Source organism: Myotis brandtii, unplaced genomic scaffold (assembly GCF_000412655.1).
Source record: "Myotis brandtii unplaced genomic scaffold, ASM41265v1 scaffold28, whole genome shotgun sequence".
Taxonomy (NCBI): Eukaryota; Metazoa; Chordata; class Mammalia; order Chiroptera; family Vespertilionidae; genus Myotis; species Myotis brandtii.
This window is the reverse complement of record NW_005360676.1, coordinates 2,174,936-2,188,144: the sequence shown is the minus strand read 5'-3', so window position 1 is coordinate 2,188,144 and position 13,209 is coordinate 2,174,936. Positions and strand designations below refer to the sequence as shown.

Here is a 13,209-nt window from a genome sequence, read left to right as displayed (position 1 = left end):
AGGTCTGAGAAAAAAATTCTACCCCTTTGATGGGGGAATCTGCAAAATACTGTGGCTATTTTTCCAATCACCACAAAGGATAGTATAGTATAGTATAGTATAGTATAGTATAGTATAGTATAGTATGGTATGGTATGGTATGGTATGGTATGGTATGGTATGGTATAGTATATAGTATACATTTATTACTAACAAATAGTATATATATATACATATACACAAAACAGATTGATAGATAATACTGTAACAATTATTTTACTCTTCCTCCCAAATCCTACTAAAACTGAGCCAATTGTTATTTATCACACTCATTATTTTCAATATTTGTGCCTTTACTCAAAGTATAATTCATGGCAATACAATTGAAGGTATGTATAAATGCTATATTTTCTTTTTAAAACTGAAGAAAAAGTGACTTAGCAAATGTCCCTGTCATTTTTACTGCAAATCATCAAGTACAAACCAATTATGCTTTAATCCATAAATTTTCAACAGACTTACCATTTCTTATTCTAAAAAAGCCTTTTTTATTCTGGTCATCATTAGGCAATTATATCAGTTAAAATGAACCCTGAGATATTTTACAGATTATAATTAAGAAAATTCAAATTAGACTTAAAATTTACCACGGTTATAAGGTGACTTAAGAATCTTCTAGAAACCTCTGAGAAACTTAATGAGACCTTCAATGATCTTAGTGAAAATGCAAAAAAAAAGGACCAGTCAGAAATTAAGCGTACACTGACTGAAATAAAGAATATTATACAGGGATTCAACAATAGAGTAGAGGATCCCAAGAATCAAGTCAATGATTTGAAATGCGAGAAAGCAAAAAACATCCAATAGGAAGAGCAAAAAGAAAAAAGAATCCAAAAATACGAAGATAGTGTAAGGATCATCTGGGACAACTTCAAGCATACCAACATCTGAATTATGGGGGTGCCAGAAGAAGAGAGAGAGCAAGATATTGAAAATCTATTTGAAGAAATAATGACAGAAAACTTGCCCTACCTGGTGAAAGAAATAGACTTACGAGTCCAGGAAGCTCAGAGAACCCCCAAAAAGAGGAATCCAAAGAGGACCACACCAAGACACATCATAATTAAAATGCCAAGGGCAAAAGAAAAAGAGAGAATCTTAAAAGCAGCAAGAGAAAAACAGTTAGTTACCTACAAGGGAGTACCCATATGACTGTCAGCTGATTTCTCAACAGAAACTTTGTAGGCCAGAAGGGAGTGGCAAGAAATATTCAAAGTGATGAATACCAAGAACCTACAACCAAGATTATTCTACCCAGCAAAGCTATCATTTAGAATTGATGGTCAGATAAAGAGTTTCACAGATAAGAAAAAGCTAAAGGAGTTCATCACCACCAGACCAGTATTATATGAAATACTGAAGGGTATTCTTTAAGAAGAGGAAGAAGAAGAAAAAGGTAAAGATAAAAAATTATAGCCCTAACTGGTTTGGCTCAGTAGATAGAGCATCAGCCTGAGGACTGAAGGGTCCCGGGTTCGATTCCAGTCAAGGGCATGTACCTTGGTTGCGGGCACATCCCCAGGAGGAGGTGTGCAGGAGGCAGCTGATCAATGTTTCACTCTCATTGATGTTTCTAACTCTTTATCCCTCTCCCTTCCTCTCTGTAAAAATTCAATAAAATATTTTTTAAAAAATTATAAACAGAAAAGTGACAATACATATCTATCAACAAGTGAATCTAAAAACCAAATGAATAAAAAAATCTGCTGAACAGAATAAACTGGTGAATATAATAGAATCAGGGGCATGAAAGGGAGCAGACTAACAATTCTCAGGGTGAAGGAGGTGTGGCGGGTGCGGGAAGATATTAGACAAAGAGCTTACACCTATGGATGAGGACAGTGGGGGGCGAGGGCCTGGGGTGGAGTGGAACTGGCTGGAGGGGAGCTATCAGGGGGTAAAAAAGAGGGACATCTGTAATAATTTGAACAATAAAGATTAAAAAAATAAATAAATAATAAAAGCAAAAAAAAAAAGAAATTAATTTATATACTAATGCTATTTTCTTTTTGAACTGAAAGGACAATAACCAAATATGTTATCTATAATTAAAGCATAATAAGCAAATTGACCCAATGGCTGAACAGCGGAATAAACATCTGGATGACCACACTATGACAACTACTGGAGCTAGGCCAGCCAAGGCGAGTGTAGTGCGATTGGTCATGGGCCTAGCCATCACGCCATGAGCGCCCTGCAGAGGGAGGCTCAGGTCACTGGCCAGCAGGGCAATTGATCAATTGGGGGGCTTCATGATTGCCCCAAAGAGAGAGGCTCAGGCCACCGACCAGGGGAGTATGGCAGGTGGGCTGGACCTCCCTCTGCGGGGCACGATTGATCACTCCAAAGTGGGAGTCCCAGGCTAACCTGTGGCAGTATGGTGGTGGGTGGGCAGGGCCTACCTTTTTGGAGCTATCTATTGCAGGGGTCCCGGACTGTGAGAGGGCACAGGCCGGGCTGAGGGAACCCCCTCAAGTGCACGAATTTTGTGCACTGGGCCTCTAGTCTATATATAAAAGTCTAAGTGCCTGGCCAACTGGCTGATCGTTTGACTGGCTGACCAGTAGCTATGATGCACACTGACCACCACGGGGCAGAAGCTCAATGTAGAAGCGGAAACCACAGGCATGGGAACATGGAACAGACTGATGAATCTCAGTGGGAAGGGGGGAAGGGGAGGGCAGAAAGAGATTAACCAAAGCTCTTATATGCATACTAGAGCCCTGGATTCGTGCACCAGCGGGGTCCCTCAGCCTGGCCTGCACCGTCTCGCAATCTGGGATTCCTGGGGGGATGTCAGAGAGCCAGTTTTGGCCTGATCCCTGCAGGCCAGGCCGAGGGACCCCACCGGTGCACAAATCCATACACCAGGCCTCTAGTGACTATATATAAAGAAACATTGCTATGATTAAAAAAAATCTAAAATATACTAGTATATCTGAGTGCGTGTGTGTTTATATGTATATATAATTTTAAATAAACAAAGAACTCATTTAAATAATCCATTGTGATATGTAAATAAATACAATTTATATGACATAATTTTCCAATTTCTTATAATTATAAACAAAATCCAGTTTAAAATATTTAAACCTATTAATACTGATTTTTTTTTGCACATTTATACTGTGGTATCAATTTTATTCATATTGAAAATCCTTGGTATTCCATAAAATACCATACATATTCTGAGTTTATAAACAAATTATATAGATGGCTTATTTATATTTTAGTTATAATCTGACAATTACTATTAAAATAATATTTGCTTACTCAGAAAACTCCCTACCAATCTGAGTTAAACTTGGGTAACTACATATCCTATTTACTAATGTAAAATATTCTAATGGAAATTCTCAGGGGCATTTTTCCCACTTTCCTGAATTAATCAATCTTAAAATATGATTCTCTAGGCTAGTTTAGTTCTATTTCCTGTGTCCCCAAAATGAGAAAGCAAGAGCTCTTGCCAGATAGAAGCTGTGCACTGGATATTACGTGTGTGTGTGTGTGTGTGTGTGTGTGTGTGTGTGTGTGTGTGTGTGTGTATTTTCACACCTCTGCAGCTAATTATTTCTATTCAATTTATCTTATATTTTATTTCTCTCTGTGTCTTCATTGTTGAACACATTCCTTTTCTTTGCAAAGTTTACTGACAATTTTTTGTATTGCACTTTGCCATTTTTCTGTAGAGTGAATTTCATGTGGTGGTTGTTTATTTTTCCTTACCAATTAAATTTCATTTCTCTAAGTAGGGTAAACAGTATTCTGGAGACATCTGCTCATTTCAAGAAGTTCCTGAGAAAGTTTTAAAAGCAGCAATAGTACGAAATTTTATTTTTTATGTGTGAAATATTGCAGGATCTGTGTATGGGGGGAATTCAAGTAGAATCTAGTTCGTGAAAAGTTTTTACTATATCCATCAACTTAAATGTTGGATAAAGGAACGATGATGACCCAAACCTCAAATATGATCAGTTAAAATTTATAAGTACATTTTTGATTCAACTAAGAAGTATAATTTACTTGTCTACTTAACATTTTAAGATGATTTTTTTCTGACGAGAAAAATGTTAATGAGAATTTCAGGATTTCAAATTTCTTCCATCTGCACAATTAATAGTGATATGCAAAAAATGATAGTTTGTCCTTTCTAAGTGGTTGTAAAACTGGCTAAAAAGTAAAAGTTATTATGAATAAACTTCCTGATGAAGCTACTGAGACATGAATCTAGTAATCATAAAGCTTTACATGCTCTATTAATTGTCATCCTTTCCTCTCTTTCTGCTCTAAATACAACTAAAGCCGTGAAAGAGTTGATCAAGCAGTCTTGTGGTTAATTAAGCTTAGTTGTCTAAAGCATTTAGTGGTTAATTATTACATTTTTTTCTGCTGTATTTGACTAAAATTGCTACAGAAAGGGCAGTTTTGAAAGGTTTATTCAAAATCAGCACTTTTCTAACATGTGAAACTAAAATGTAATTAAAAATAAAGAAAATATAAAACTTTGTTAAAAGCTTGCAATTAACAACCCTCTTTCACATGTAGGTTTCTTTCAGAAGTACATACTCTTAGTCTTGAACGCTGGTAAATTCAGAGAAAAATGCATATGTCAATTAGAAGATTATAATTTAAATTATTCTAGTTTTAAGAAAAGCATACAGCTTTCCCACAGAAATCTATTTTTGAAAGAAATTTCACATGAGATTAAGGAACTTATATCTGTTTTCATTTGACTTTGCACTCTCAGCTTTACTTTTCACTTCAAAATAAGTTACTTTAAAATTATTTTCTAACTTTATTTTTATTGTTCACATTATTGCAGATATCCCCATCCCCCCGCCCAACCCTTTACCCATCTCCACTTAGTCCTCCCCACCCCGTCCTTTGTCCTACACCACACTGTTGTTTGTGTCTATGGGTTATGGTGCCATTAATTTTGAAAGGCAAACTCGTGAATTTTTCAATATAGATAAAGAAACATTTTTAAATTTATTTTATTTTAATATTAGAAATGGTTAATTCTAGTAAATTAGGACCAAATAATTGTTCAGACTCCTATGCACATAAAAAAATCCAAATAATATATCTAACATGGATTTTGTGAACCAACAGTAATTTTGGATGGGAGTTTTAACAACACAGCTAACTATAGGGTTTAGATAGGTCTTTTTTCTCATGATATTCTCAAGTAAAATTTCCCTTTTTGTCCATATACGTTAATTTCAAATTCTCAGGCTTCTCTGTTATATATAGAGTGGGGCAAAAGTAGATATACAGTTGTGAGTATGCAAAACAGTGTTTACTTTTGTATTATTATTTATTGTTGTACAGTGGGGCCTTGACTTATGAGTTTAATTATTTACTGAGACCGAGCTCGTTAAGGAGCTCGTTAACTCAAATTACTCTATCAACTCAATGCAAAAAAACGGCCGAGAGCTGGTATCTCAAAAAACTCCTTAGTCAGGACACTCGTAAGTCAAGGCCCCACTGTATTATTTTCCTTATGAGCAACTATAAACCTACTTTTGCCCCACCCCGTAAACACTCTTTATTTGTTTGGTGTGCTTACTTATGTTTTAACAGATAATCTCACTTATTTGAAAACCAGAAACTGAATATTATGCATAGAGAAAATTCAAAAATTCATTTTAGAGATATAGATTAGGATGAACTCATATAATAATACCATTATTACTATATTTAAATTAAAAATTTGGAAAGATATATATATATTATGCTGTGTCCCTCCGACCATCCAACCGGTAGCTATAATGCACACTGATCACCAGGAGGGAGATGCTCAATCCACCAGGGGGCAGATGCTCAACACAGGAGCTGCTCTGACATGCACTGCTCATTTACAAAGAAATGGCATCGCAAACCTGGTGCCGACAAAGCAACACTCAGCTTCCCGCAAGTGGGACACAGGCCCCACCAACACCCCGGAGCAACACCCCACCAAATCGCAGCCAACGCTGCCAAGGCCTCATGGCACAAAATGAGTCCCATAGTCCAGCTCAGTCAGGAAATGGTTGCTGTGGGCTCCGCGTAATAACGTTATGTAGCAACGCCCGTCTTCCTCTCTCTAGCACAGTGATGGCAAACCTATGACACGCATGTCAGAGGTGACACGCGGACTCATTTTTTTGGTTGATTTTTCTTTGTTAAATGGCATTTAAATATATAAAATAAATATCGAAAATATAAATCTTTGTTTTACTATGGTTGCAAATATTAAAAAATTTCTATATGTGACACGGCACCAGAGTTAAGTTAGGGTTTTTCAAAATGCTGACACTCCGAGCTCAAAAGGTTCGCCATCACTGCGTAGCAACTAGTCTCCTTGGAGTTTCTTCAGCCCAAGAACACAACTTGCTTTATAGCCAGGTGCAAACATTTTACACTTTAACCAAATGTCTGTTAAGTGTTTTCCTGTGGCTCATCTCATTTGATCCTCACAGAAGTCCTAGAGTAGGTAGATAGGAGACTTGATAGAATCCTATTTTCTTTTATTAGCCAGAAAATGGAGATTTAGAAAGCTCAGAAACTTGACCCGACTGAAAAGAAGTAAGAAATGGTGGACCTTGAAAATGACTTCAGGTTTTCTCACTGTGCAGAATATAGTCAAACACTGCTGCAGTTAAATATTTTACCCTTTGTTCTCCCTGGGTGACATACAATAATAATCTGCTTCATGTTGATATTTACTGCTGTGTTGCTGATAATTACTTGAAAGAGAAGTTGGAGTGCTTCATTGGGCTGGAAAAAGTTTAGCTAAATCAGAAAGCAGGTCTCATTAAGCAAGTTTATTCCATATGTATAAAGGGTTAAGTTGACTCCCACATTTGCAATACATATAAAGCTCTTGCTGGCGGTAATCACATGCATGTGTTTCAATCTGTCATTGTTGATCATGAATTTGGTTGACACTTCTATTATAGAGAAAGGGCGAATAGCTATATTAAAATATTTCTTATAATTAATTTCCTTTCAATGTTCATGAATCCGTGCACCAGGGCACTAGTATATTTCAAGTTGTCATAGCAACAATGGCTAAAAAGTTAAACAAAACGAATAGACTATTTTGTAATAACTTTACACTTCAAACATATTAAATTGTGTTTCCTTACTAAATATACAGCAAACAGATAAACACCTTTTCCTTACAGTAATTTTCTCTATTTTCTTTTCCTTTGCAGATGATGCAAACGTCTACTATTCATGATATTAAACAAAAGTTTCATAAAACATGTAAGTTTTATATATACATTAGAATTTATATTATAGACTTATTTTTATCAAATTGGTTCAAAATTATCTGTAAGAATAAGTTCAATATTATGATGGAAAGAATGTGTGGAAACCATATCTTAGCATGGAACTCAGAAATAATATTATGCTAAACTAGAGGTTCGATGCACGAAATTTGTGCAAGGAGCTTGGCTCTTGCAACCCCAGCTTTGTCCAGAAGGTTGTCTGGAAGGTCATTCAGCTGTCAGGTGTAATTAGCATATTACACTTTTATTATTATAGATTTCTCTTGACCATGAACATTCTTGCATCTTAATCTTGATGCTTTAATCCTCATTATTCTTTTTTTTTCACAAAACTGTTTTCCAGTTAATATTTGAACAATTTTCGTTCTAACAGCATTAATCAATACAAAGTATAAAAAGCATTAATCAATGCTAAGTATTTCTTTATATTTAAGCAAAATTTTAATCAAAGTTTTTTACTCTGTTTTGTATTATGCTTTGCTAGGGAGAATTTTCTTTTCTTTTTTCATGTATTTTTATCTTCGTAAACAAAACCACATACCATTTTAAGTTTATGGTTTAATAGCATTAACTATATTTACATTGTTATGAAATATATTCAGACCTTTTTCATCTTGCAGATAGGAAACTCTGTAGCCATTGAACAATAACTCCCATTTCTTACTCCCCAATCCCGGGTAACCATCATTCTCCTTTCTATTTCTATGAATTTGATTACTTTAGATACTTCAGATAAGTGGAATTAGACCGTATTTGTTTTAGTTTTTTTCTTTTTGACCAGCTTATTTCACTGAGCTTAATGTCCTCAAGGTTCATCCATGCTGTAGCATGTGTAGAACTCCCTTCCTTTTTAAGGCTGAATAATGTTCCATTGAATGTATATACTGCATTTTTAATCCTTTGGATTTAGTTGAACATGTTTATTTTCTGAAAATATTCCTAAAGCTCATAAATTAGAACATTAAGTTGTTTAAGGTATTTGGGGTAAAACAGGTATTTAGAGTAAAATAGATATAATTGTTTTTATTATTTTCATTATTTCTTTAGGAAAAAAATAGAATCTTTACTAAATACTTGCTGCATATATGACATTATATTAGGTATAGTGATTAAATGACAGTAGAAGATATACCTGCTAGCCTTCAAAAAAATAGCCTCATGAGGAAGATAGTTAAAATAGTCAGTGTATCTAAAACTAATAAACATTGGGGAGAAAATGATTTAGAATTTTTGATAGGAATAGAAAGCATAAACAGGTTGGAACAGAATTATCTGAAATACGCTTAAATTCATACAGAAGTTGAGTCCTGATATTTTTCCATAAGGACATATAAGATATGAATATGCAGAAGAGAACAAGAAAGAGATTATAATAAGAAAAAAGGACAAAAGAAGATAAGAGGTCAAAACAAAAGATCTGCCATGGATTAACTCTATTTTTAGCAATCAAATCATGTGTGCATCATGGAATATTTTATAAATTATTGAAATTTTTTTCAAACTCCAAATTTATATTTTATAACATAATCCATGTGAACCAATGTAACCATGATTATTTCCAGTTTATTTACATCCTAAATGCATTTATTTGAGTTATTTTTTTGCATAAAATATAGTTTTCATTAAAGTAGTAATTGAATTGGCATCTTTGGAATGACTTAGATATTTTTTTCCTTATAAAATGGTATCAGAAAATTCAGGTTGTAATAATCAGTGAGAAGATATCTGAAAATTACTTTTTTACTATAAAGTAAAAGGTGCAAGAGAATGTTTGCATTTAAATTAATATGACAATATAAGAAATGCATTATTTCTATATTTTTCTGAAAATGATGAAATGAATCAAAGGCTAATATATGTATAAAAAGAATGAGCAGTCACCTTGATGTGTGATTCTATGACTGCTCAGTGATAGTTGTACATATAGACACAAAATAATTACATGGAATCTTAAAGTTGTAGAGTCGGAAGTTTTATATTTATGTCTTCCAGAGCCCATTTTTAGTAATTAGACAAGTGAAGTTAGGTAGTTTATGTAAAAATCTTAGAAGTGTCCAGTTTCAGAAGTGGAAAATTGGATAATGACAATAATATGGTTAGTTTTAATAGAGAACTATTATTTTACTTTTAAAACACAGGTGTTTTTTTTTAAGAATTTTTTAAAAATATTTTTATTGATTTTTTACAGAGAAGAAGGGAGAGGGATAGAGAGCTAGAAACATCGATGACAGAGATTGATCAGCTGCCTCCTGTACGCCCCCCAGTGGGGATGTGCCCACAACCAAGGTACATGCCCTTGACCGAAATCGAACCCGGGACCCTTGAGTCCGCAGGCCAACGTTCTATCCACTGAGCCAAACCGGTTCGGCCAAAGCAGTTTTAAACTTTAAACACTTTCTATAAATTATAACTTTATTCATTTTTCCAAAAGTACCTTTATTTTGAAAATATATCCATCACTTACAGAAAAATTATTTTCAGAAAATGTTGCATTTATACTATACTTTAAACATGTATTGATCTTCAAATTATATAAAATATAGACACAAAAACATTTTTTTGCTTGTATTATATTACAGGGAATGATCTCAAAGTTAATTAAATTGGACATTGTGTTTAATATGTTTTCCAAATCAGAAAAGAAACCAAAAAAAAAAAAGTGAATACTAACATGATGTGACTGTACATACAGATTTTAAAGTTATATACCGATTGCCTTCATTGCCTTCATATTTTATATCTTTAGCATATTTTAAGACCATGTAACATTGAATACTTTATTTACATTTATAAAAATATTTAAAAATAATCATATATATTTTACATATAGTTATATTTATCTAACTACAATTGTTAGGTTTTTATAGACTTCTTTACCTTCTGATGACAAATTGTGTATATATATATTGACATTTATGATGCTGTTTATTTCCAAGCCCTGGAGTTATAATAAGACTTGTAACCTTGAAAGAAAAAAATAACTGATCAGAAGACTGGTTTTCTGAGGGAAGAATGCTCCTTACATGTCTTTTATCTCTGGCCTTTGTTCCCTTAGGTGTTCTCACTGATCTTGATTTCTTGTCTGCCTAGTATTTCTCTGACTTCTGCCAGCTTTACATTTTTCTTAGTTTTATTTTGGAACTTTTTTACCTTGATTTTTCTTGTCTTAAACAATGACTTTCTTAGGTTCTTCCAAGATTTATAATTTTTCAGTTCTGCTTTGTTATGAGTCATTTTTTAGATTACCCTGGTAACACCAGCAAAGAGATGGGTAAGTAAATACAGGAGGAAAATGCAATTACAATATTAGCTCTTAAGGGAAAACAGAAAGAGCAATGGTTTTCATAAAGAAGAGACACCTATCAAACTATAAATTATATATATACACACATACACACACACAAATGTATTACTTTCACCTATTTCCCCTCATCTCATTTAATGTTCCAAAAACTGTATATGTACATAATAATTTAAATCTGTCATGGTATATTCTACTTTGTAGATTTAATTGATCAAAAATCAAAATGTTCGCCAAAATAACAAATGAATTCTAGTGAAAAAATTCTACCTGCATGTTAGAAGTTATTTCTCTATGCTTTATCATATTTAAAATTATTTAAATTTTTATAATCTAAACCTCTAAAGAGAGGGATGAATGATGGGATAGTTTGCACTGATAAAATAGAAGCTATACTAATAAAAATAAAGAATTTCCAAGCAAAGTTGGAATGAATATACTCTTTAGAAACTGGGTCTTTACTCTTGTCATCTAAGGAATCTGTAACAGAAAATGCATAATATTGCCATTGCACTAAGTTGTATAAAGGTAGAATTTCATTCACATAGCTTTTTTAAATTAATTTTTTCTAGTTTTTTAAAACTTCTATTAATTTCATTGTTATAGGTGTTTGGCTGTCACATCATGGTACCCTGAAAGGTATTCCAATGCCAGGCATAATCTCAAAAAAGAAACTAGCTACCAACTAGCTATTATGAATATGATTGTTTGTTTAGTAGAGCTAAGTTCTGTAATTATAATTAAAACCACAGTTTTAGCCCTGAATTGTATGGCTCAGTTGGTTGGAGCTCCATTCCATATAACAAAAGCTCTAGGGTTTGATTCCCATTGAGGGCATATACTCAGGTTACAAGTTCGATTTCTGGTTGGGGCATATATGTGAGGCAAGCAATCGATGTTTCTCTCACATCAATGAACATGTCCTTGGGTGAGAATTTAAAAACAAATAATGCAAATATGACTAGAAAGTGCTAATTAAATTTCTCTTGTGAGACTAATCTGAGAATAGTGTATGAACTTGAGTTAAAAAAGGATGACAATAAGCTAAAGTGTAATTTGTGCATTTACTGTCATAAAAGTTTCTGAAAGAAAAGAAAAATCATTTTGCCTATGGCTTGTGTGTTGCCTATTGGTTGACAACACCATAAAGCATTTCAATGTTTATAATCTATTGGAGTACTTGTCTCTGCAGTTCCCAGGAAAGCCTTGGGAAGGAAGCAAGAGAAAGAACAATGAAATTAGCAGCGCGAATGTAGTTTTAGCCACATGAAGGTATATATAATTTATTGTGACAGTTGAAATGCATATAAATCTTGCCCAAAAGCCAGTAAAAATATAAACAATGGTAAACTTTGAAAAGTTCCAGGAGAGTAACTCAAAACAAAGATAACAGACTAGAAGGATTTATCATATATAGTATAGAATAATGACTATTTTGTAGGCAATTTAAAAGGAGCCTCCTGGAAAAGGCTGCAGAATTTCCTGATCTCTCAACAAAAGAAGCTCGAAAAATGATAAATGCAACCACAGAAAGAAGTGGCAGAATGATTTTCTTAGCAAAAGCCCTTTGTTTGTAACTCAGGAAGTAGCTAACATTCTCTAATAGTTCATTTGGCAAAAGGAATTATGAGCTTTGTCAATAATTTACAGGGAAATTCATTATAATGCAGTGTTCATAACATAGTATCTTACTATATTTCATTAATGTTTTCTATTTTTAAATTTAGCTAAAGATGTATAGAATAATATAGAATAATATAATTTTGTTTTCTCCAAGTCTTCTTAACTGCCTTAATTATATCCCTTAAATTTCTTACTTAAGCCAGTGTTTTCTTTATGCCTTTAATCTAAATCACAATATAAACCACTGGCACATATTAGTATCCCAGTATTGAAAATGTATTTCTTTCACTGTGACGACTTTAGAATATTGCTCATATTTACATTAATGTATACTTAATGTCATTGGATACTCAGAGAAGTGTTGAGGATTCTATTTACCTATATGATATATGATATATGATTGTTTACAGAATCTTATGAGATCAAACTGTTAGGAAGGGTCAGTTGTTTTGATAGTCAAGGTTCATGTAATAAAACTGTCATAACTAATAGCAATTCCTAAAATGCATGAGGTGTTATCCTGTCTGTAAATTGTTTTGTCCCTCATGGCACAAAGCATTTAAACCTGTGAATTGCTGTGCAATGTCAGGGTTATTTTGATCATCCTTTATGACATTGTAATGTTACCCAAGCCTGATTCTATAAAATAATTTTGTTTCATAATCCTCAAGCATCAAAACGGTTGGGTTAGCAACATTTAAACTTGAACAAATATGTACATTATACATGTTTCAAATATTAGAGCAGATAGTCTATCTATAGCAAATGATTGATTTCCATTTTATGTTTGAGTATATGACTGTGTGACAACATTTAAATTTCCAGGGGAGATAGATGACTGGAGAGTGAGAAGGACTGGCTATCATATTGTAAAAAGGAATCTATAGATATAAAAACCTAAGCGACCATTACGACTGAAGGACCTGAACAAACAGAGTGACCAGTCGACCAGTCGCTATGACATGCACT

The 13,209-nt window shown here is 33.5% G+C and overlaps 1 protein-coding gene across 1 annotated transcript in view; it reads left to right on the top strand.

The window, feature by feature from the left end:
- The window catches only part of TECRL (trans-2,3-enoyl-CoA reductase-like), an 86,395-nt gene that overhangs the window by 16,861 nt on the left and 56,325 nt on the right, over positions 1-13,209 (top strand). The window contains exon 2 of the mRNA XM_005868885.2: positions 7,239-7,290. Within this exon, the coding sequence (XP_005868947.1) occupies positions 7,239-7,290 (52 nt within the window). The remainder of the gene's footprint in view (positions 1-7,238; positions 7,291-13,209) is intronic.